At 47.0% G+C, this 26,396-nt stretch overlaps 1 protein-coding gene across 1 annotated transcript in view; it reads left to right on the top strand.

Annotated features, from left to right (window-relative positions):
• Positions 1 to 26,396, top strand: part of LOC111953930 (insulin receptor substrate 1-B-like) — an 81,552-nt gene that overhangs the window by 27,397 nt on the left and 27,759 nt on the right. Inside the window, 3 exon segments of the mRNA XM_023973418.2 lie at positions 12,746 to 13,050; positions 14,443 to 16,702; positions 16,705 to 17,601. Coding sequence (XP_023829186.2) covers positions 12,746 to 13,050; positions 14,443 to 16,702; positions 16,705 to 17,601 — 3,462 coding nt within the window.

Raw genomic sequence — 26,396 nt, 5'->3', positions numbered from 1 at the left:
AATATTTAAGTCCCTTTTGAATTGGGTATGGTAGTAGGTGCCAGGTGCACCGGTCTGTGTCAAGAACTGCAACGCTACTGGGTTCTTCACACTCAACAGTTTCCCATGTGTATCAAGAATGGTCCACCAGCCAAAGGACATCCAGCCAACTTGACACAACTGTTTGGAAGCTTTGGAGTCAACATGGGCCAGCATCCCTGTGAAACGCTTTCGACACCTTGAAGAGTCCATACCCCTACGAATTGATGCTGTTCTGAGGGCAAAAGAGGCGGGTGCAACTCAATATTAGGAAGGTGTTCTTAATGTTTAGTTTACTCAGTATATACAGTGCACTCGGATAGTATTCAGACCCCTTGACCTTTTCCACATTTTGTTACGTTACAGCCTTATTCTAAAATGTATTAATTGTATTTACCCCCTCATCAAGCTACACACAATACCCCATAATGACAAACCAAAATAGTTTTTTTGATATTTTTGGCAAATTTTATAAAAAATGAAAACTAAAATATCACATTTACATATGTGTTCCAACCCTTTACTCAGTACTTTGTTGAAGCACTTTTGGCAGAGATTACATCCTCGAGCCTTCTTGGGTATGACGCTACAAGCTTGGCACACCTGTATTTGGAGAGTTTGTCCCATTTTTCTCTGCAGATCCTCTCAAGCTCTGTCAGGTTGGATGTGGAGCATCGCTGCACAGCTATTTTCAGGTCTCTCCAGATATGTTAGATCGGGTTCAAGTCCGGGCTCTGGCGGGGCCACTCAAGGACATTCTGAGACTTGTCCAGTAGCGACTCCTGCGTTGTCTTGCCTGTGTGCTGAGGGTTGTTGTCCTGTTGGTAGGTCTGAGATCCTGAGCGCTCTGGAGCAGGTTTTCATCAAGGATCTTGCTGTACTTTGCTATATTTATCTTTCCCTCGATACTGACTAGTCTCCCAGTCCCTGCCGCTGAAAAACATCCCCACAGCATGATGCTGCCACCCATGCTTCTCTGTAGGAATGGTGCCAGGTTTCCTCTAAACTTGAGGCTTGGCATTCAGGTCAAAGAGTTCAATCTTGGTTTCATCAGACCAGAGAATCTTGTTTCTTATGGTTTGAGTCCTTTAGGTGCCTTTTGGCAAACTCCAAGTGGGCTTTCATGTGCCTTTTACCGAAGAGTGGCTTCCGTCTGGCCACTCTACCATAAAGGCCTGATTGGTGGAGTGCTGCATAGATGGTTGTCCTTCTGGAAGTTTCTCCCATCTCCACAGAGGAACTCTGGAGCTCTCTCAAAGTGACCATTGGGTTCTTGGTCACCTCCCTGACCAAGGCCCTTCTCCCCCGATTGCCCAGTTTGGCCAGGCGGCCAGCTCTAGGAAGAGTCTTGGTGGTTCCAAACTTCTTCCATTTAAGAAAGATGGAGGCCACTGTGTTCTTGGGGACCTTCATGCTGGCAGATTTTTTTGGGGTACCCTTTCCACATGGGGGGATACTTGGGATTAGAATACTAAAGTAAAATCACTTTAAGCTGATATCTGGTGAATTTACAGTATTTTATGTCAACAACGAAAAGTATATAAAACGTGTATGTATATTTTTTTATTTATTTCACCTTTATTTAACCAGGTAGGCAAATTGAGAACACGTTTCTCATTTACAATTGCGACTGGCCAAGATAAGCAAAGCAGTTTCGACACATACAACAACACATAGTTACACATGGAGTAAAACAAACATACAGTCAATAAATGTGAAAAATAAGTCATATATACAATATGAGCAAGTGAGGTGAGATAAGGGAGGTGAAGGCAAACAAAATATTATATAAATAAATAAAAATAAAAAAGGCCATGGTGGCGAAGTAATACAATATAGCAAGTAAAAAAAAAAGTAGAGTAGAGATAGTAGAGATAGAAATAATGGGGTGCAAAGGAGCAAAATAAATAAATAAATACAGCAGGTAAAGAGGTAGTTGTTTGGGCTAAGATTATAGATGGGCTATGTACAGGTGCAGTAATCTATGACTGTCTGACAGCAGTATATATAGTAATATATATATATATATATATATATATATTTTATATATATTGTATTGTATTTTATTGTAATTGTATTGTATTTATTTATTTTTTTTGTTCAGAAATTGGGGGGGGGGGGGGGGGAAATCTGGTAAAACTGAAGCCACTTCCTCATCTCCAGCTGCACTGCATAAAGAGAACTGGACAGGTTAAATTCTCCTGGTGGTCCTCCTCCGCATGATACTTTGGCTTCCTTGTATTTTTGGATAAGTGATGGAGAGGAAGAAATTAAGACTATTGAGATGCACCTGGTTATGTTCTCCTCCAGTGCAGTCTTCACTCGTCAGTGGTCTGTGACCTCAAAGGCTTGACGTGGCGGTGTTTCTCGGACGTTGGCCAACTGTCAAGGTTTCAAGATCGTGCCAGGTTGGTGAGGTTGTTGTGAAGACAATCTGGGGAAGACCGACTAGCACACTAGCTAACCTTCACGCTCACTTTCATGAGGCGCTTCGGGTGATGACAAGCTGGATGCCTCACTGATAAGTTTGTGAAGTGAACCTTGGGGAGTGTGGTGTGTTTCTCTCCTCGGGGGCCTACAGAGGCGGGGGGTAGGTAATGAGAGAGCACGAGGGAAGGAGAGATGGGGAGTAGAGGAGACAGACTGGGACACTTGGCAGCAAGGGAGATCTTATCAAATCAAACTTTATTTGTCAAATGAGTACAACAATGAATACTTGTTGTACCGTGAAATACTTACTTACAAGCTTGACCAACAGTGCAGTTTAAGAAAAGTTGAAAATATTTACCAAGTAGACTAAATAAAAAGTATATATTAAAAGTAACACTAATAATAATAACGAGGCTATATACACGGGGCACCGGTACTGAGTCAGTGTGCAGAGACAGATTAGGTGAGGTAATTTGTACATGGAGGTGGGGGTGAAGTGACTATGCATAGTTAATAAACAGCGAGTAGCAGTGGTGTACAAAGGGGGGGGGGGGTCACTGTAAATTGTCCAGTGGCGATTTTATTAATTGTTCAGCAGTCTTATGGCTTGGGGGTAGAAACTGTTGAGGAGGCTTTTGGTCGTAGACTTGGCGCTCCGGTACCGCTTACCGTGCGTTAGCAGAGAAAAGTCTAACTTGTGTGGCTGGAGTCTCTGACAATTTTATGGGCTTTCCTCTGACACTGCCTATTATATAGGTCCCTGTACTCGGTTGGCCCCTGTACTTGGCTGTTCGCACTACCTTCTGTAGCGTCTTAGGGTCAGATGCCGAGCACATGCCATACCAGGCGATGATGCAACCGGTCAGGTTACTCTCGATGGTGCAGCTGTAGAACCTTTTGAGGATCTGGGGACCCATGCCAAATTGTTTCAGTCTCCTGAGGGGGAAAAGGTTTTGTCTGGCCCTCTTCACAACTGTCTTGCTATGTTTGGACCATAATAGTTTGTTGGTGATGTAGACACCAAGGAACTTGAAACTCTCAACCCGCTCAACTACAGCCCCGTCGATGTTAAATGGGGGCCTGTTCGGCCTGCCTTTTCCTGTAGTCCACGATCAGCTCCTTTGTCTTGCTCACATTGAGGGAGAGGTTGTTGTCCTGGCACCACACTACAAGGTCTCTGACCTCCTCCCTATAGACTGTCTCATCGTTGTCGGTGATCAAGCCCACCACTGTTGTCATCAGCAAATTTACTGATGGTGTTGGAGTCGTGTTTGGCCACGCAGTCGTGGGTGAACAGGGAATACAGGAGGGGACTAAGTACACACCCCTGAGGGGCCCCAGTGTTAAGGATCAGCGTGGCAGACGTGTTGTTGCCTACTCTTACCACCTGGGGGTGGCCCATCAGGATGTATAGGATCCAGTTGCAGAGGGAGGTGTTTAGTCCCAGAGTCCTTAGCTTAGTGATGAGCTTCGTGTGCTCTATGGTGTTGAATGCTGATCTGTAGTCAATGAACAGCTTTCTCACAGGTGTTCTTTTTGTCCAGGTGAGAAAGGGCAGTGTGGAGTGCGATTTGAGATTGCGTCATCTGTGGATCTGTTGGGGCAGTATGCAAGCTGGAGTGGGTCTAGGGTGTCCGGAGGATGCTGTTGATGTGAGCCATGACCAGCCTTTCAAAGCACTTCATGGCTACCGAGTGCCACGGGGCGGTAATCATTTAGGCAGGTTACCTTCGCTTCCTTGGGCACAGGGACTATGGTGGTCTGCTTGAAACATGTAGGTATTACAAACTTGGTCAGGGAGAGGTTTAAAATGTCAGTGAAGACACTTGACAGTTGGTCCGCGCATGCTTTGAGTACACGTCCTGGTAATCCGTCTGGCCCATTGGCTTTGTGAATGTTGACCTGTTTAAAGGTTTTGTCCACATTGGCTACCGAAAGCGTTTTTACACAGTCATCCAGAACAGGTGGTGCTCTCGGGCATGCTTCAGTGTTGCTTGCTTCGAAGCGAGCATGAAAGGCATTTAGCTCGTCTGGTAGGCTCGTGTTTCTGGGCAGCTCGCGTCTAGGTTTCCCTTTGTAGTCTAATAGTTTTCAAGCCCTGCCACAGCCGACGAGCGTCAGAGCCGGTGTAGTAGGATTCAATCTTAATCCTGTATTGAAGCTTTGCTTGTTTTTATTTATTTTTATTTATTTTACCGTTATTTTACCAGGTAAGTTGACTGAGAACACGTTCTCATTTGCAGCAACGACCTGGGGAATAGTTACAGGGGAGAGGAGGGGGATGAATGAGCCAATTGTAAACTGGGGATTATTAGGTTTGATGGTTCGTCTGAGGGCATAGCGGGATTTCTTATAAGTTTCCGGATTAGTCTCCCGCTCCTTGAAAGCGGCAGCTCTAGCCTTTAGCTCGATGCGGATGTTGCCTGTAATCTATGGCTTCTGGTTGGGATTTGTACGTACAGTCACTGTGGGGACGATGTCGTCGATGCACTTACTGATGTGGCCGATGACTGAGGTGGTGTGCTCCTTAATGCCATTGGATGAATCCCAGAACATATTCCAGTCTGTGCTAGCAAGACAGTTCTGTAGTGTAGCATCCGCGTCATCTGACTACTTCCGTATTGAGCGAGTCACTGGTACTTCCTGCTTTAGTTTTTGTTTGTAAGCAAGAATCAGAAGGATATAATTATGGTCAGATTTTCCAAATGCTGGGCGGGGGAGAGCTTTGTATGCGTCCCTTTCTGGAGTAAATGTCGTCTAGGATTTTTTTTCTCTGGTGCACATGCTGGTAGAAATTTGGTAAAACTGATTTAAGTTTGCCTGCATTAAAGTCCCCGGCCACTAGGAGCGCCGCTTCTGGGTGAACATTTTCTTCTTTGCTTATGGCCTTATAGAGTTGGTTGAGAGTGGTCTTAGTGCCAGCTTCGTTCTGTGGTGGTAAATAAATGACTACGAATAATATAGATGAGAACTCTCTTGGTAAATAGTGTGGTCTACAGCTTATCATAAGGTACTCTACCTCAGGTGAGCAATACCTCGAGACTTCTTTAATATTAGACATCGCGCACCAGCTGTTATTGACAAATAGACACACACCCCGACCCCTCGTCTTACCAGAGGTAGTGTCTCTGTTCTGCCGGTCCATGGAAAATCCTGCTAGCTCTATATTGTCCGTATCGTCGTTCAGCCACGTCTCGGTGAAACATAAGATGTTAGTTTTTGATTTCCCGTTGGTAGGATCATCTTAATCGTAGGTCATCAATTTTATTTTCCAATGATTGCACGTTAGCAAGAAGAACGGATGGCAGTGGGAGTTTACTCGCTCGCCTACGGATTCTCAGAAGGCTGGCCGATCTGTGGCCAATTTTCCTGCATCTTTTCTTCACGCAAAAGGCGTGGATCTGGGCCTGTTCCAGTGAAAGCAGGATATCCTTCTCGTCCTACTCGTTAAAGGAAAAAGTTTCTTCCAGTCCGCGGTGAATAATTGCTGTTCTGATGTCCAGAAGTTATTTTTGGTCATAAGAGACGGTAGCAGCAACATTATGTACACAATAAGATAGAAAATAAGTTATGCAAAAAACGTACAAAATAGCATAATTGGTTGTGAGAATGTAAGATGTCAGCCATGTTCTTCGGCGCCATCTTAGTATGCTTTTTTGGGAGACCCAAGGTTTTATTGCCTCTGGGTGGCTTACACACACACACTGGACACAGCTGTCCTGTGTCTCTCCCCACTGGTAACTCAAGCTGGAGTCAAGGGGGTATAGCCAAGCAGGCAAGATAAATAATGGGTCTTTAGGCCTCAGACGTCCAGCTTGTTGTAGTCCCCCCCATGGTGCACATTTTGGCGTTTGCCGTAGCACTACACAGCTGATTCAAATAATCCCGGCTTGATGATGAGTTGGTTATTTGGCCAAAACCAAAACGTGCACCCAGGGGGGTCCCCAGGACCGAGTTTTGGACACCTTGTGCTAGGGCACTGTGGTCAACAGCATGAAACAAGACCTAGTGGGAAAAGGCTATTTCCATGCCAGCTTTAGCTTTCAGTGATTTACTAAGTGCTTAAACTAAGAGAGAGGCAAAGTTTTATCAAATTTGCCATAAACTTCAATTATGTGACTCTCTGATTTACTCTGTTTTGTTTAAGACCCAGAAATGTATTGGCAACATTTTGCCTAGCACTCACAGAGGTCGTGCCCCGCCATGAATTTGATGAGATTGGAATGTAAACTCCACATAAAGTGAATCCATGAAAGGCAAAAGACGGTAACCCGCTAGCCTGAGAAGTGTTTGATTTCACCGCTCTATCAACAGTAGATTAATCTCGGATCATCTTCAACCATCTCCCCCACAGACATTATACTATGTGCTCTGTCTACTGTGTAAACTAAGCCCACATAATACACATTAAACCCTATAGCCAACCACACACTACATCACAAATATGTCCTACCTTACAAATGTATCCCAACTCATAACTAACTGTTCCTTACTTCATAAATGTATCATACTTACAGTACTTCGGTCTCACAAAAAAATAAGAGGTTTTAAATTTAACCTAAAGCTCATTTCTGGTCAATTAAAACGTTATCCTCAACTTCACTACTGCTCTTCATGATGTATTAACACCTACCATACCAACACATATGCTCTACTTCACAACGGAGGGCTACTCCACGGTATCTTGTCCATACTGTTGACCTTCATTAAACAGGGTAGCCTAGCCAGTGTGTGATAACAGTTATCACTAGGTCACACTCCGGTCATCGCTAATGGAAAGGGCTCGTCAATATCCCATTAGCCAGCTAGCACACACAGCTAGCAGCCCCGCAGGTTCATGGGCAAAGGACAAGCAGCTGTTATGGCCCCCTATAAAAGCTGACCTGGATAAGGAGGCTGGGGAAATACCGTGGTGCTTTGGCGCCAATGCCCTAAGTCATATCTAATGGCCTGTGGAGAGAGGCCCAGCAAGAGATATTAGTCTATATGGTAATATTTATCTCAAGGGGAGGGGATAAAAGGTACAGTAAATAAAGGATGTATGAATAGAGACGTGTGTAGTGTGTGTGCTGGACTTCACACTGCAGTTGGTTGTAGACTAGCCACACGTGAAGCAGAATGTTGTGGTAAAGGTTGTAGTTAGGTTATAATAAGGTTGTAATAAATTACTTATCTTGTATGAATAGAGGTGTGTGTGTGTGTGTGTGTGTGTGTGTGTTAAAACTGCAGACATTTACAGCCATTAATAACATGTTCTGGATTGGAATGTTGCAGTAAGGTTGAAATACAGTAATGATAGGCTACAAGAGTAGAGTAGAAAGCGTTCTATTCATACTGCGGTTGGCTGTAGCCACTGACTAACAACGTGGAAAAGCCATGTGAAGCTGAATGTTGCAATAAAGTTGCCTTATGGTTGTCATGCTAACATGAACCGTCTTACTGTTCACCCAGAGAGGTGCTCCATGTAGTTCAGGTGCACAATGTCACTTTGACTATTATTGCCATAATGTTTTCTTATGAATCTTCAAGACTGCTGCTGAGGGCTTAATAAATGATCACTGTGTGTGAGGGCTGAGCTCGTTTGCAGTGTTATCTATCCAGGATGGGTGTGAAAGTTTAAACGTTAAGACAACATTGGGACGTTAACGCAAAGATTTCCCCAACCAAAAGCAATGTTTGTTGTTTTTCTTCCACAAAATTAAAATCACAGTGCATTTATCACAAAACTACCACTAACAGGTCCCAATCATCATCATAAAGGGAACATTTTAAATGAAACAATTAACAAACGCATTAATGCTGTAAGGAGATATGTATCCTCCGTGAAGCTGGCCAGCAGCAGGCAAGCTACAACAAGCTAAATCAGCTGATGAAATCACTGGCGACCGATATACTTGCACATATTTTGTGTAGGAGTAGAGATGCCTTTTTGTCAACTTTCTTACTGTATCAGAGCATGAGTCTGTGTCTGCCCCAGTGCCCATGTTTCATAGCAAGCGAGTCATGCACAAGACAGGCAGCGGTAGACAATGGCATGCGCGTTTTGGAATATTGATAAGTGGCAGTTGTGACGTCAAGTATGCATCGTCTCATTGCTCATTTTGGCCAAAACACTTGAAGACTCAAGTGATCACTATAGAACACAACAGCAAGTGGCACTTGATAAAGGGCTTAGGGGCCAAGTGTTCGGTTTGAGATTCAGCCTATGACTGAGGAAGGTAGAACTTGATGGAAAACCGTTTTTTAAACATTTTCCATTTGTCACATCCTTAATATCCAGGTGACTTCATGCTGGTGGTCCATCCCTGGTCTGTGTGCTGAACTTGGTTACCTCACTGGCTTTGCATTGCGTGAGCTAAAACCCTGCTCCTTCTCCACCGCTGGCTCTGTTAGCACTACTCTGCCAGGGAAAGGTCCCTTGGAGGAAGCACCAGTCACATCTATAATTCACACACTTCTGTGTAATATCAAATCCACCTCCCTCTTATGTAACGTTAGATGGATATAGCCTATTTGGTCACTTTAAGGCTATGAGAATTTCAACAGAAAAGGGTACCAGTGCTACTGAGATTTTAGGCTGCTCTGATTGCTGCAGACGTTGCGCATGGATCCGTGCGTGCGTCTCATTAGCAGGTGTAGGAGGGGAAACGGTGGCCTTGCGAGACCCAAGATCAAAGAAAGCGTTTGTAGGGGTGTTGAAGTGGGATTCAGGACGCACAGCTGATTTCTAACAATGTCTTCATAACAAACACAGACCTGCTTCACAAATAGCTGAGGAGTTTTCTAGGAGAAATACTTGGTTGAGCAGTATTTGGCATAGGGATCTGAGGCCTTGTGTGGAATGGTAAGACGGTGACCGAGAGGGAAATGGTAAGGTAGCCTTGATACTGCAGAGAAAAGCAGAGAAGAAGTGTAAGGGAAGGAAGGGGATATATTTTGAATTCCATTATTATTGAGTCTTGTTCAATGCCAGTCAGTACCATCCAGAAAGTCTACCTCTTTTCATTCCTCTGATTTCATTAATTCTTTCTTTACATTTTTTCTCTTCTCCCTTCATTTTTTTCTCAAGGATGTTTTGTTTCCCGTCTGTGTTCCCTCATCTTTCTCGGTCCCTTTGCCGCAAAATCTCAAAAGCATCTCTTTCCTTTTAGTAAATCCAAATGCAGCTGGCAAGACAGGACTACACACACACACAAGCGGCCCATTAAATAGTCATGTGTGGCCCAAGAGTGACTCATCTAATGTAGGGGGGACGTGCCTCATACACAGCCACTGGTCTACTGTCTAAGCCACTGGCATAGACTCTAACAGAACACAACAGCTATTCTGGTTCATCATTCATTTAGTTGTAAGAGAGCCAGAAGAACAGACATGCAGGTTCCCCATACTGCGACCGCAACTAAATGTTTTGGAAACGGTTGTGGAAAAGTTAGTCATAACGGAGGTTGAGTCTGTCGTTGTGCGTTCGTGCCGAAGGCTTTTGTATATATATGGTTGTGATTGTTGGGTTGAAGAGAAGGCACGGTAGAGGCAGTGGAACAAACACACACACAGAGGGCCAAGTTTCCCTGCACCTAATTGAGTCTCTACTATCCAGAAGACAAGGCAATGCCACTTCATGGAAGTACGTGAACACACACACACATATGCACACGCTCAAGTCTGATAATAATGTTGGAGGTTATGGAGGAGGGGAGGTTCTCTTCTGTTAAGGTGAAGTTGTCAGAGGTGCCTGTATGAGCTAGTAGTCTAATTGTATAGTTTCAGAGTGTGTGGGTCAGTCAAGGAATCATTGACCCCATTTTTATCTATGAAAGCAGTTATTAAACAGGTGCATACCATTGATTTTGACAGAGGACGTCATTGTTCCCCATCAGACCAGGTGAGCTCAGTCTCAAGAAAGGTGTGGTCTTCTCTCTATACGGTGCATGACCTGTAAATGAGTGTCTTCATACTACAACTCAACTCTATACAGTAAATTAGCTATTCTATAGGGTTCTAATTTATTCAGAACGTCTCAAACCTGCAAACACCAACCAAGTGTATGGAAAGAACTCCGCATAAGGGCCCCAGATATGTGGGATAGATGGTATCTGTTGCAGTGTCAGTAAAATTATTTTCACAACAGTTTTTTTTCATAGTCATTGTCCTTTTGAAGTGTTTGAATCCTCAACAGTTAGAATTTTCCGTGTGTGTGTGTGTGTGTGGCCACCGAGTTGGAACATGCAGGTGCAGAGAGAGCGGGACTCGCAAGCCACTGCATGCTCGCCTGAAAAGCGGATTGTTCAGAATTTGCTAAAAAGCTCGATATCAGCAGAGCTTGCATAATGGCGGAGGCTTGTTCTCGTGGGCTACGTAAATAGTGCTTTCACCTCACATTCCCTCTGGCAACTGATGCACGACGGTCATGTTTGTACTTTACAACGTTGGTGATTTACCATTTTGTTCCTTTGTGTACCTCCTCACAACCCACATTAATAACTGATCTCTCTCTCTCTCTTTCCATCCCTCTATCCACCCACCTGCTTCTACCCCTGCATTCCATCCCTCTATCCACCCACCTGCTTCTACCCCTGTATTCCATCCCTCATCCACCACCTGCTTCTACCCCTGCATTCCCATCCCTCTATCCACCCACCTGCTTCTACCCCTGCATTCCATCCCTCTATCCACCCACCTGCTTCTACCCCGTATTCCATCCCTCTATCCACCCACCTGCTTCTACCCCTGCATTTCCATCCCTCTATCCACCCACCTGCTTTCTACCCCTGATCCATCCCTCTATCCACCCACCTGCTTCTACCCCTGCATTCCATCCCTCTATCCACCCACCTGCTTCTACCCCCGTATTCCATCCCTCTATCCACCCACCTGCTTCTACCCCTGCATTCCATCCCTCTATCCACCCACCTGCTTCTACCCCCGCATTCCATCCCTCTATCCACCCACTGCTTTCTACCCCCGCATTCCATCCCTCTATCCACCCACCTGCTTCTACCCCGCATTCCATCCTCTATCCACCCACCTGTTCTACCCGTATTCATCCTCTATCCACCACCTGCTTCTACCCCTGCATTCCATCCCTCTATCCACCCACCTGCTTCTACCCCTGTATTCCATCCCTCTATCCACCACCTGCTTCTACCCCTGATTCCATCCCTTTATCCACCCACCTGCTTCTACCCCTGCATCCATCCCTCTATCCACCCACCTGCTTCTACCCTGGATTCCATCCCTCTATCCACCCACCTGCTTCTACCCCTGATTCCATCCCTTCTACCCCACCTTGATTCTACCCCTGCATTCCATCCCTCTATCCACCCACCTGTTCTACCCCTGTATTCCATCCCTCTACTCCACCCACCTGCTTCTACCCCTGTATTCCATCCCTCTATCCACCACCTGCTTCTACCCCTGCATTCCATCCCTCTATCCACCCACCTGCTTTACCCCTGCATTCCATCCCTCTATCCACCCACCTGCTTCTACCCCTGCATTCCATCCCTCTATCCACCACCTGCTTCTACCCCTGCATTCCATCCCTCTATCCACCCACCTGCTTCTACCCCTGCATTTCCATCCCTCTATCCACCCACCTGCTTCTACCCCTGTATTCCATCCCTCTATCCACCCACCTGCTTCTACCCCTGCATTCCATCCCTCTATCCACCCACCTGCTTCTACCCCTGCATTCCATCCCTCTTCCACCCACCTGCTTCTACCCGCATCCATCCCTCTATCCACCCACCTGCTTCTACCCTGCATTCCATCCTCTATCCACCCACCTGCTTCTACCCCTGCATTCCATCCCTCATCCACCCACCTGCTTCTACCCCTGCATTCCATCCCTCTATCCACCACCTGCTTCTACCCCTGCATTCCATCCCTCTATCCACCACCTGCTTCTACCCCTGATTCCATCCCTCTATCCACCCACCTGCTTCTACCCCTGTATTCCATCCCTCTATCCACCCACCGCTTCTACCCCTGTTCCATCCCTCATCCACCCACCTGCTTCTACCCCTGCATTCCATCCCTCTATCCACCCACCTGCTTCTACCCCTGTATTCCATCCCTCTATCCACCCACCTGCTTCTACCCCTGTATTCCATCCCTTTATCCACCCACCTGCTTCTACCCCTGTATTCCATCCCTCTATCCACCCACCTGTCCCTCATCCTTTATCTTCCTGGTTCCATTTCTCTCTCTCCCTCTCAAACAGTTTTCCTTAACTCTCTCTTCTCTCGGTCGTTATACATCTCTTCCTCACTCTCGTCCCCACTCTCCTCCTTTCCAGGTAAGACGCCTACTACTGACACAGGTGCTGGAGGGGACTACGGCGTGCCCACCCCAGGCCCTGCCTTCAAGGAGGTGTGGCAGGTCAAGGTGTGGCCTAAAGGGCTGGGTCAGGCCAAGAACCTGGTGGGTGTCTACCGGCTGTGCCTGACCGACAAGACGGTCAACTTTGTCAAGCTCAACTCGGACGCGGCCGCCGTGGTCCTGCAGTTGATGAATGTGCGCCGCTGCGGTCACTCCGAAAACTTCTTCTTTGTGGAGGTTGGTCGCTCTGCGGTCACGGGCCCCGGGGAATTCTGGATGCAGGTGAGATGAAATGTAACACAGGCCCAGTCTCTGGGGTTACAGCTGTGAATGGCTATGGTGTTTTAATTGGCAAGCAGTGTATTCCTACTGATGCATGACCATTTGATGTTGGCTAAATTCAAAGGAAAAGTTACAGTAGGGAATTTGTTAAGGGTTTGGTTGAGGTTAGGCTAAAGCAGGGGTCCCCAATTACAGTACATTCAGCCGTGGGCGGATTTTTCCTTGATTGGATGGTCGGGGGGGAAGGAACATAGTTATAAAAAAATATATATACAGTACCAGTCAACTTTGGACACACCTACTCATTCCAGGATTTTCTTTATTTGTACTATTTTCTACATTGTAGAAACTGTTCAACTGTTCAGGCCTTCATGGTCGAATTGCTGCAAAGAAACCACTACTAAAGGACACCAATAAGAAGAAGAGACTTGCTTGGGCCAAAAAAACACTAGCAATGGACATTAGACCGGTGGAAATCTGTCCTTTGGTCTGATGAGTCCAAATTTGAGATGCTTGGTTCCAACCGCCATGTCTTTGTAAGACGCAGAGTAGGTGAACGGATGATCTCCGCATGTGTGGTTCCCACCGTGAAGCATGGAGGAGGAGGTGTGATAGTGTGGGGGTGCTTTGGTGACACTGTCAGTGATTTATTTAGAATTCAAGGCACACTTAACCAGCATGGCTTTCATAGCATTCTGCAGCAATACACCATCCCATCTGATTTGCACTTAGTCCCACTATCATTTGTTTTTCAACCGGACCATGAACCAAAACACACCTCCAGGCTGTGTAAGGGCTATTTGACCAAGAATGAAAGTGATGGAGTGCTGCATCAGATGACCTGGCCTCCACAATCACCTGATCTCATCCCATTTTAAATGGTTTGGGATGAGTTGAAAATTGGGATGAGTTGAACCGCAGAGTGAAGGAAAAGCAGCCAACAAGTGCTCAGCATATGTGTGACTGTTGGAAAAGCATTCCTCATGAAGCTGGTTGAGAGAATGCCAAGAGGTCATCAAGGGTGGCTACTTTGAAGCATCTAAAATCAAAAATATATTTTGATTTCTTTAACACTTGGTTACTACATGGTTCCATATGTGTTATTTCATAGTTTTGATGTCTTCACTATTATTCTACAATGTGGAAAATAGTTTAAAAAAGGAAGAAAAACTCTTGAATGAGTAGGCGTGTCCAAATTTTTGACTGGTACTGTATATGTACTTTGTTTTGCTCAGAAAACTTGGGGGTACAAATACAATCACATGGGCTGAATTTGGGCCATGGCCCGCCTATTGGGAAACCCTGGGTTAATTGTTAAGATTATTGATTAGAGGTTAGTTAGAACATGTGGTTGTAAACACACAGAGTATGACTGTGTTGTGCCTCATGCAGGTGGATGACTCAGTGGTGGCCCAGAACATGCATGAGACCCTACTGGAAGCCATGAAAGCCCTGAGCGAGGAGTTCCGCCAACGCAGCAAGTCACAGTCCAATTCTGGGCCAGGTGGGGGAGCCACCGCCTCCAACCCCATCAGCGTCCCCTCGCGACGCCACCACCCCAACCCGCCCCCCAGCCAGGTGGGCTTCACCCGTAGGCCTCGCACCGAGCCGCCCGGAGGGACTGGAACTGGCGGCAACAGCGCCAACGCATCACCCACCCCCCGCCACAGTTTCCCCAGGTCAGGCACAGCCAGCGACGGGGGTAAAGGAGAAGAAGGCGTGGGGGGAGCGTGTGGAGGTGTAGGTCAGAGTTCCAGTCCTACCACCAATGGGTCATCCTCCACTACGCCCATCCTCAGGTCCAAGTTGGCCCGTTCTGCCTCCACCCCAACCAAGAACAACTCCCTGAGCCTGATGCGCTCCGTCTCCACCCCAGCCCCCTCCCCGGCTCCAAGCTTGTCCTCCAGCTCCAGCCACGGCTCTGAGTTTGGGGTAGTGGTGGCTGCAACCGGAGGAGGTGGAGGAGCAGCAGGGACCGGTGCCTACAGCCGCCTCCCCTCCCACAACGCCTCCGTGTCGGGCTCCCCCAGCGATTATGGCTCCTCGGATGAGTACGGCTCCAGCCCTGGGGAGCACTCTGCCCCCTCCCCCAACATGCCTGGAGGGTCAGCCAGGTCAGGTCGTTATCAATCCCTGGACGACGAGGCTGCTAACTACATCCTAATGGGCCAGCGTGGTGGTGGTGGAGCTCCAACATCTGGCTCTCTGCCTGCTGGAGCATCCAGCTCAGCCCCTTCCCACCAGCCCCAGACCAGGAGGGTCCTGCGGCGCTCCTCTAGCCGGGAATGTGAAGCCGAGAGGCGGTTGCTGAGCAAGCGGGCGTCCCTGCCTCCCATGGCCCTGGAGCGCATGGCCCCGCGACCCCACAGGGGGGAGGAGGAGCAGGATGAAGACGCGGCGGACTACGCCATCATGTCCCGCAGCACCAGCGGGGATTCCTTCACCACCTGCGTCTCCTCACAAAGAGACTCTGAGATGAGCCCCGGTGGAGGGGGGGGAGGAGGGGGATACCTGGACGTGGCTGTAGAGTTGGTTGTTAGTGGAGGTATAGTGCGGGATAACGGCTATATGTCCATGCTACCGGGAGGAGTTACCCAACCTCCAGTCTCCCTCACCCACTCGCTTTCCGTCTCCGTCGCCGACTCGGAGTCCAAGCCAGCGGATGACTACATGGCCATGACGCCTAACAACAGCGTGTCCCCCCCTCAGCAGATCCGGCCCCCTCCTGGCTCTGGCGACGGCTACATGATGATGTCACCCAACAGCAGCTGCTCTCCGGACCAGCGTGGCTGCCTGGGAGGTGTGACCTGGGTGGACAGCAGTAGCGCCGACAGCCGGGCGGGCAGCGACTACATGAACATGTCCCCCATCAGCATCCGATCGGCCAACAGCAGCCCCCCTCCCCCCGAGCAACCCCCTCAGACAGACCACCACCCCTCACTGCAGGCCCCCAAGATGGTCTACTCCTACTACTCACTGCCCCGCTCCTACAAACACACGCCACCTGGTGGACACTTTGAGGACGGTCCCGGCCGAGGCAGGAGGCCCAGTGGGAGCAGTGATGTGAGAGGAGTTGGCAGGGCGGTGGTGGTTCGTCAGGACCCCAATTTGGGTGCAGTCCAAGGTCGCCACCTGTCCCTCTCCTCGTCCTCATACTCCTCCAGCTCTGCCAGCAGTGAGAGCCTAGGGGAGAACGAGGACAGGGCTCTCCAGGGAGCAGGGTCCTCAGGTGGGGGAGCTCACTCTAAAGACATGGGGCTCCTCCAGCAGAGACGGGCAGCCCCCAAGCAGGGCCAGCAGGGGGGACCCAGGACCCGGCCTGTCAGCCTGTTTGTGGACGTGTCCAAAGCCAACACCCTCCCCAGGGTCCGTGAGAACCCCCTCCCCCCGGAGCCCAAAAGCCCAGGGGAGTACGTGAGCATCCAGTTCAAGGGGGAGAAAAGCACCAGAGGAGGGCCAGGAGGTGGGGAAGGGAGGGGACTCAGACATGGGATGTCCCTGCCTCACGGCTCCAGCCTGCGCCCTTCACACCGGCCCGCCTCTTGTCCTGGGGGGTTCCTGCCCCTCTCCCGAAGCCCCTCCACCCCCCAGACCCCCCTCACGCCCCTCACCCCTCCATCCGCCTCAGAATATGTCAACATGGACTGCGGCCCTCACCGTCCCCCTCTCCCCTCTCCCTGACACCACTGAGCTTCCCCTCCTTCCCCACCCCACTAACGCCCCCTCCAATGATCCTGGTCCCCAAGGCCCGCGACGAGTACAGGGTGGCCCTTCAGCAGCAAGGTGGGCCAGAGGGTGCTGAAGCGGGGCCCAGGACAAACAGACAGGCTACCCATGTAGTGGTGACTCAATCAGAGTCCCCTACCTCCTGCGGGGACTATACAGAAATGGCCTTCAGCCTGAAAAACAACAACGTCCCCAGCTCCACGTCCAACAACACCTTCCCCAAAGCCCCCTCCCCAGCCAGGCCCGATCCCCCAGTCCCTGTCGTCACCCTGGGCCTGGACTTCCCCCTGCCTAAACCTGGGCCCAACCCGGACCACGGGGCTAAAGTGATCCGGGCCGACCCCCAGGGCCGCAGGCGCCACTGCTCCGAAACCTTCCTCGCCCCTCTCCCTCCCCCCTCCTCCAACTCCTCCTCTGCTGCCTCTCTCTTCCCGGAGCAAGCCCAGGCCATGGTTCGCCGGCTTGGGTTTGAGGGCATGCTGTGGGGGAATGGAGTGTCGGCCGAGCATCTCCCCTCGCAGTTCCTCCACCCTGGGCCTGGCCTACCCGCTGCCCAGGCTTTGTCCATGGAGCAAGGCCTTAACTACATAGACTTGGACTTGGCCAACAAAGAGAGCCTTCATTCAGCCTTAGACGGGTCCTCAACCGTACAGGCTATCCCCCCTCGCCTCTACTCGTCCGTACTGAATGGGGCGGGTGGGGTGGGGGTGTCCGGGGCGGGCATCGGGGGAAGTGGAGGCTCCAACCTCAACACCTATGCCAGCATTGACTTCTACAAGTCAGAAGAGCTGCGGACGCATCCGAACGGAAACAAAGACGGTACAGGTGAGAGTTAATTTCTACTCCTTTTGCCATATTTGGGGGGGAAGTCTAAATGTCCTCGCTCTGTGATGTTTTGTGTACAGCTTTGGTTTCTCTCCTGCTTCTCTTCCTATTCCACCCCTCTCTTTCTCTCACTCTATCTCTCTCTCTCTCCCCCCTCCATTCCTGTCTCCTGCTGCTACTGTCTACATTTTTCAGATGAAACGGTGGCATTTTAGATTCTGTCCATATATGCTTATATGCAGGCCCACCTGGTGCTGGATTACCCAGCAGTCACCACAAGCACACACACACACACCAATCAGGTCTTTGTTACTGTCTATTTACGCCTAAATTAGAAGAGATATGGTGAGTATGCTATCTTTAGCTAAGTACATATGGTTTTTATCTTAGTACATATTTATGCAAGTTTATTAGCAGGAAATGGCTTCAAAATAGAAATGTGGAAAAAAGTAAATAGTTGGACTCAATATCACCAGCTGACATGTAGCTTATAACTCCTATCCTAGCCTTGCACCTAGCTCAATTTCTGACAAACATGTTCTCTGAGGAGGAGACAAACGTTCTCTGAGCAAAGCCATTCTCTTCCCTGACTTAGCCAGAATTGGCTCATTAGAGAAGTCTGTCTGCTATTTAAATAGACCCCAGTTAAACCCTGAGTGGGGATTTATAAACCAGATTGGGTAGTGAAGTGCTGAGTCGCGCTAGGCTAGCTAGCTTTCAAACAGTGGGGCCTTTATGGAGAACGTTACCACCGTTAGCTAGCCTCCACAGTGGGTATTTTGGGGAAATCTCTGGCTGTGCGTGTTAGCATGGTCGCGTCAGCGAGGCAGAGTGGGGCAGAATGTTACACGTTGGCTGGGAATGTTGAGAGGGGGCCAGTGTTTCACTACCGCAAACTGCTCCCAAATCAAATGCCTCTGTACAGTGTCCCCTCCTCCCTTCATCCCTCCAGTCCATTCCGCCTCCCCCCTTTTCCTTCTCCAATAAATGATCCTTTTGTTCGGGTGTTTCTGCCGTGGGGTCTCTCTCTAACTTACACTCTCCTGTCTTTCTCCTCTCTCGCTCTCTAGCTCTCTCTCTCTAACTCTTTCTTTCCTCTCACTGTCTCTTTCTTTCGCTTCTTTCCCCACCATCTCTCTCTCTCCCTCTTTTTTCACTGTCTCGCTCCATCCCAGAACGATGAGTCCCCCTCTTATTGAGAAGAGAGGAAAGAAACTAGGATAGAGAGAATTAATGAAAGAGAGAGAGATAGAATGAGAGGGAGTGTGGAGTACCCAAAAGTACAGATTGATCCTTGGACTACGGTGCGGTTTGGAAGCAATGAATCGTTTCGTCTGTGCATTTATTTAGGCCTAAAAATGTTTGGTCAACTAACTCCATGGTAATTGTGGGGATTTTTTTTCTGGCAGGCTTGTGTGTGAGATGCAAACTAGTCACTTTTCGGCGAAATTCCCCATTTTGAATCCAAAATAGGTGATTTGTGTAGATCCGATGAGAAAAGTGTGGGGGGGGGGGGGTTGGATCACTACTGGCTGTAACGAACGAGTGATGCGCAATACTGGCTGTATCCAAGGCTCAGCCAATCGTTCACATAACAACAGAATGCAACATGCATTGGTTCGAATCCAGGCTGTATCACATCCGGCCGTGATTGGGAGTCCCATAGGGCGGCGCACAATTGGCCCAGCATCGTCCAGGTTTGGCCAGCGTATGCCGTCATTGTAAATAAGATTTTGTTCTTAACTGGCTTGCCTAGTTTAGATAAAAGGTAAAAAATTTAAAAGCATGCGACTGAAGAGAGAAGAGACAACCAGTTTTCTAGTTACAGCATCAGCACATGCTCTGGAAAGACAGCTGGGAGTGAAAAGGCAGTTTGCCAGTTACAGCAGTGCGTCCCCTGAACGATAACGAAGAGGTAGGTGAGAAGCCTGACCACGGAGACAGGGGTGAGAAAGTGATGAAGCCTACTTAATGAGCTGTAACCGAAAAACAACTGGCATTTAGAAAGTTTGAGGTGAGGGAGAAAGTATTGTTAGCATTGTTAAGTATCTTGCTAGCTGGATCGAATTCTCTGTTAGCTAGCCAGAGAAATGTTGAACAACATTAGCCAACTTAACTGATCAAATTATTGAGTTTATGGTGTGATAATTTGCTGGCTAACAAAGTCAGACAGCTAACGTTACAACATCAGATGAGCTAACGTTAGTAACCTCACCAATTCGCTATAATATTAACTGGTATACGACTGCTTGCCATTCCTTAAATTATAACGTGTTAGTTGCTTACTGGACCCTGGCAATCTATGTGAAATGTTAACTAGTTAGTAGTTATTTCATTAGCTAGTTATCTGTGAACCAATGTGTTCCCTCTACAGTATGTGGTTAATTTTCAGAATGAGAGAATTAGGTGAAAATGAGACGTTGCTTGTTATGCAAGTGGATTCGAGCATCAAGTGTAGCTGGAGCTGGGCCTGGCTCAGGCTTAGATGCCACTATAGAGGAGAAAAGAACACCACACACTTTCCCTCTCAATACAGTGGATAAAAAGGGGTATGCCAGGTGTACTCTCTGCCTGAAAGAGATCAATTATGCCAACAAAGGGTCTCATGCTCTGCTGGCACATTGTAGAACAGGCAGAAAGTGTACAATGTAATAATGTGCAGTGTAGCCCAAAGATATTGCTTTTATTGTGTTGAATTTGACAGTAACTGTGAGGGATTATTACATTTTTTTACTCAGTGAATGTTATTTTTGCACACATGTACAGTCTTTGGTAGCGGGCCGTGTCGGTGGCACTATATTGTCCTCAAAGCGCGCAAAGAAGTTGTTTCATTTGTCTGGGAGCAAGACGTCCTTGATTGTCAGAAGACCCTGCCACATATGTCTAGTGTTTGAGCCGTTGAATTGCAACTCCACTTTGTCTCTATACTGACGCTTTGCTTGTTTGATTACCTTACGGAGGGAATAACTACACTGTTTGTATTCGGTCATGTTTCCAGTCGCCTTGCCATGATTAAATGCGGTGGTACGTGCTTTCAGTTTTGCGCGAATGCTGCCATCAATCCCCGGTTTCTGGTTAGGGTAGGTTTTAATAGTCTTTGTGAGTACATCATCTCCTATACACTTCCTTATAAACCCGCTGACCGAGTCAGCGTACACGTCAATGTTATTGTCTGAGGCTACCCGGAACATATCCCAGTCCACGCGATCAAAACAACAATCGTGAAGCGTGGAATCCGATTTGTCAGACCAGCGTTGGATAGACCTAAGCATGGGCGCTTCCTGTTTTTAGTTTCTGCCTATAGGAGGGGAGCAACAAGATAGAATCATGGTCAAATCTGACCGTTTCGGGTGGCCGGTGATCGAGTGTGTTACTCGCTTGTGTACTGCAATCGATATGCTGATAGAATTTAGGTAGCCTTGTTCTCAGATTAGCTTTGTTAAAATCCCCAGCTACAATACACGCAGCCTCATGATATATGGTTTCCAGTTTGCATAAAGTCCAGTGAAGTTTCTTGATGGCTGTCTTGGTATCCGCTTGCGGGGGGATATACAGTTGAAGTTGGAAGTTTACATACCCCTTAGCCAAAAACATTTAAACTCCGTTTTTCACAATTCCTGACATTTAATCCAAGTAAAAATTCCCTGTCTTAGGTCAGTTAGGAACACCACTTTATTTTAAGAATGTGAAATGTCAGAATAATAGTAGAGAGAATGATTTATTTCAGCTTTTAATTCTTTCATCACATTCCCAGTGGGTCAGAAGTTTACATACACTCAATTAGTATTTGGTAGCGTTGCCTTTAAATTGTTTAACTTGGGTCAAACGTTTCGGGTAGCCTTCCACAAGCTTCCACAATAAGTTGGGTGAATTTTGTCCCATTCCTCCTGACAGAGCTGGTGTAACTGAGTCAGGTTTGTAGGCCTCCTTGCTCGCACATGCTTTTTTAGTTCTGCCAACAAATGTTCTATGGGATTGAGGTCAGGGCTTTGTGATGGCCACTCCAATACCTTGACTTTGCTGTCCTTAAGCCATTTTGCCACAACTTTGGAAGTATGCTTAGGGTCATTGTCCATTTGGAAGACCCATTTGCAACCAAGCTTTAACTTCCTGACTGATGTCAGAAAATATATCCACATAATTTTCCTTCCTCACGATGCCATCTATTTTGTGAAGTGCATCAGTCCCTCCTGCAGCAAATCACCCCCACAACATGATGCTGCCTCCCTCGTGCTTCACGGTTGGATTGGTGTTCTTCAGCTTGCAAGCCTCCCCCTTTTTCCTCCAAACATAACGATGGTCATTATGGCCAAACAGTTCTATTTTTGTTTCATCAGACCAGAGGACATTTCTCCAGAAAGTATGATCTTTGTCCCCATGTGCAGTTGCAAACCGTAGTCTGGCTTTTTTATGGCGGTTTTGTAGCAGTGGCTTCTGCCATGCTGAGCAGCCTCTCAGGTTTTGTCGGTATAGGACTCGTTTTACTGTGGATATAGATGCTTTTGTACCTGTTTCCTCCAGCATCTTCACAAGGTCCTTTGCTGCTGTTCTGGGATTGATTTGCACTTTTCGCACCAAAGTACGTTCATCTCTAGGAGACAGAACGCGTCTCCTTCCTGAGCGGTATGACGGCTGCATGGTCCCATGGTGTTTATACTTGCGTACTATTGTTTGTACAGATGAACGTGGTACCTTCAGGCGTTTGGAAATTGCTCCCAAGGATGAACCAGACTTGTGGCGGTCTACAGTTTTTTTTTTTTAGGTCTTGGCTGATTTCTTTTGATTTCCCCATGATGTCAAGCAAAGAGGCACTGAGTTTGAAGGTAGGCCTTGAAATGCTTCCACAGGTACACCTACAATTGACTCAAATTATGTCAATTAGCCTATCAGAAGCTTCTAAAGCCGTAACATCATTTTCTGGAATTTTCCAAGCTATTTAAAGGCACAGTCAACTTAGTGTATGTAAACTTCTGACCCACTGGAATTCTGATACAGTGAAATAATCTGTCTGTAAACAATTGTTGGGAAAATTACTTGTGTCATACACAAAGTAGATGTCCTAACTGACTTTCCAAAACTATAGTTTGTTAACAAGAAATTTGTGGAGTGGTTGAAAAACTGAGTTTTAATGACTCCAACCTAAGTGTATGTAAACTTCTGACTTCAACTGTACATGGCTATGACGATAACCGAGGAGTTCTCTTGGGAGATCATGTTTGAGGAATTCTAGGTCAGGTGAACAAAAGGACTTGAGTTCTTGTATGTTGTTACAATTACACAATGAGTCTTTAATCATGAAAGTGTGTGTGTGTGTGTGTGTGTGTGTGTGTGTGTGTGTGTGTGTGTGTGTGTGTGTGTGTGTGTGGTATGGTATGTATGCTATTAGTACAGCCTCAAGAGTTCATTGAGTCCATGGGAGCACTTCCCAAACTTTAACAGCACATGACTGCAAATTGACACTAGAAAATGAGAGGAGGAGACCCCACTTTGAAAAATGATATTCCCGAGTTACCGCTGGGTCTTCGCAACACATAACAACATGAATGTGAATCCTAATAATCGTTGAAACTAAGAAAGTTGTATTCTATAACCATTTGAAGAGATCACAGATTTTCTCAGGGGACCCCATTTCAACTTTTGGTGACCCCACATGGGGTTCCGACCCCAGATTTGGGAACCACTGATCTAGAGTGTGATCATTTGATGTGTTATTTAATGGGAGCTCGTACTGAAAATGATTTTAGATGACAACTGCACACGTGTCCCTTCCTGAAGCAAACAACCGTGTGGTTCCACCTCATGTCTGTGTGTTTCAACTACAGCACTTGGAGAGAGGTTATTTCAAACTGAGTTGGATGGATGGAATGAGTGCATGTGTTTACCAAGGAGTGAATCACGTTTTTTTCCCCCCCTAAAAAGTCTGATGATGGAAATCAAATCACCCTGTAGCCATGCCAACATGTTCCAGTAAGACCTGACTCTGTTAACCTTCTCATCACAATGTCGCTACTTGCCCCTCTATCCTTGCTCATTTGAAATAAACTACCAATGCTAAACCGACATCTAGCCTCTGCCCACTGTGAGTTGCCCCCAACCACTGACACAGGATCTGATACTTTTCCTTTTTCACCTTTTTCATTTCAATAAATCATATTTTATCTCCCTAGAGAGGTGGCACAAAAACTCAGACTAGTGAGACACAAAACAGTGCAAGAAATTAGGTAAAACAGTGCAAGAAATAAGGTCACTGCCCATTTGGTCTAGCCGGTATACATGCCAGTAGCATGTCGCTGCCCAGTAACACTCTGTAACGCTACTCTGCTTCCTGGCAAGCCTGAGGGCGACATGGCATGTTGGCACCTCCTGAAAGCCCCATGCCACGTGTGGAATTCCTGCTTGTTCGGGACACACACACAGAGGTACACACACACACACAGGGGTACACACACACACACACACACACAAAGGGGTACACACACTTGGGAGGGGAACAATAAGAACCATTTACCCAAATCTAACTCTCTCTCCCTCACCCTCTCTCTCACACACACACTCTCTCTCTCACTCACTCACTCACTCACTCACTCACTCACACAGAGAGAGAGAGATCTGGCCTCGCCTCACTGTGCTGTGGTGGCTGCTCATCCTGTGGTAAGTGCCTCAAGAGATGTGAGGGATAGAGGGAAGTTGAGCCGAGGTAGTTTAAAAGTATTTAATCCATCTCCCCCTCCCTCTGCACCCCCCACCAGAAAGAATGGCTCTCCTTGTTGTTGGAGTTATATTAGATCTGCCACCCAGTACACACACACCCTCTCTCTCGTTCTCTCTCTCTCTCATACACACACACATAGTGCCCTGACCGTCACCAGCGGAGTTCCATTTAGAGACAGTTTTACATAACAGGACTAGCCCATGGTTCCCCTGGATTACAGGACAGAATACTCAGACTAACAGACTGAACAAGTCTACTCTGTCATTTAATCCCTGACCTGTAACCATAGCGATGCTTATTTATATGCTCACAGTATTTTAACTCTCCTTTTGGACTTGTTGTATGATGACTGCCATCAGTGCACAGCATGTGTACTGCGTTTGGTATAAAAAATACCCTACTTTTTTACATAGTAGTGTAAGACTTGCAGACTACAGCATCTGACTAGATATGACATTCTGTACAGTTAGTCATACAATTAGTTGCCCCTTGGTGACATTTTGACACTAAAAATATACAGAGATGTTACCAATACTCAACGTGACACAATTCAAAAAGTATTTCCGAAACGGTCAAATAAAGTGTTACGGGAGGTTTTGAATATTGTACAGCTCGCCTATTGAATCACATGCATCCCTCACTGCCTTCTCACGGATCATACCGAAACAGAGGTTGTTATGATATGATTGCTGCTACAGATATTGCGTGACACGATCCGTCTTGATAACGGCTCCACATTCTTCCACTGTCAAATGTTAGGCTAGTTTCTCTAATTTAGTGCATGCGTTCACATGTAGAATCTGGATTCGACTGTACTTTTCTTTTCTATTTCTAAGGCCATCATTTCCATGTCTATAGCCATGTGAGTGAAGTCTGGTCCTGGAGGTCCTTGGGGACCAGATCCAGTGGTTGTTACTGGCTCAGAAACGGTTCAAGTCAACAGACGAGAGATGGAGATTCGACTATGTTTGTAATCCTCTGTCTAGTTCTACCCATTTATATCCCGCTGTGATCTACTGTAATGTATTCTTCCCCATGTGCCAGGCCTGTACACCACGCTCGACAGCCCACCGCAGATTATACACAGCCTATATTGGGTCAAATGTGAGCTCTGTTATGGATTTACCTCTAATCTAGATATAGAACTGATTACTATTGGCAGTGTTGCAGTTCTCTTAAAACAATGAATGTCCTAATCGTGTCTATGGCAGAATTGGCCTGGAAGTTCCACTGTTTTATAAATGTAAAATACAATATAAATACATTATATAGTCACTATATATTTCTAATGTAGCGGAACCGAACCCAGCTCAACCTCTTCCTGTTTTTAGTCATGTGTTGTTTCCTGTTAGGGCTTGTACATCTGTCCTATTGCCATCTACAAATGATACTGGATATTGCTTTCCACAACTCAGTAGCTACAGCACTCTACTCAACCACTGATCTCACGGTACAGATACGCTTGTTACAGTCTTGTATGAAACCATGTCAAGGATCTTTTTTTCTTTTTTTTTTAAGTTCCCTGTTGTGATCCTGTGTTGGTCTGAGACTCTTGTAAAGTACACGGTTGTGTGCATCCCTAATGGCATCCTATTCTCTATGGGCTCTGGTAAAAAGTAGTGTACTATATAGGGCAGGTATTCCCAAACTCTGGAACTCGCAATGCCGTTGGGGGATTGCCAAATGAAAATGTGATTCACTTTTTTTATTTTTTATTATAATACATTTTCAAACAGTCCATTTATATTTTCCAACGGGGCTGTACATTTGGGTGATGTTTTTTTCTCGCCTGAATAATCTCATTTCACTGCCAAAAATAAAATGAAACCGTCTAGTGTTCAGCGAAATAACAACATAATGTTAAATACAGATACCCTCGTCAAATAATTAACATCCAATCACATTAACCGTTACTCTCTCACGTGAATTCCACTAACGGTCGGTATGTAGCCAAAGTAGCTGCGGCTCACGTTGGTATCTGTACTGATGGCGCAAAGCCATGACAGGGAGACGTACACCTCAGCATCCACCGAGAGCCTCTTGCTGCCAAGGGAATACCTGACAGCTTGAAAGACGTTTTGGA

Source organism: Salvelinus sp. IW2-2015, linkage group LG3, assembly GCF_002910315.2.
Source record: "Salvelinus sp. IW2-2015 linkage group LG3, ASM291031v2, whole genome shotgun sequence".
NCBI classification, from domain to species: Eukaryota; Metazoa; Chordata; class Actinopteri; order Salmoniformes; family Salmonidae; genus Salvelinus; species Salvelinus sp. IW2-2015.
The sequence above is the reverse complement of the archived record's forward strand: the minus strand, read 5'-3'. Positions and strand labels throughout refer to the sequence as shown.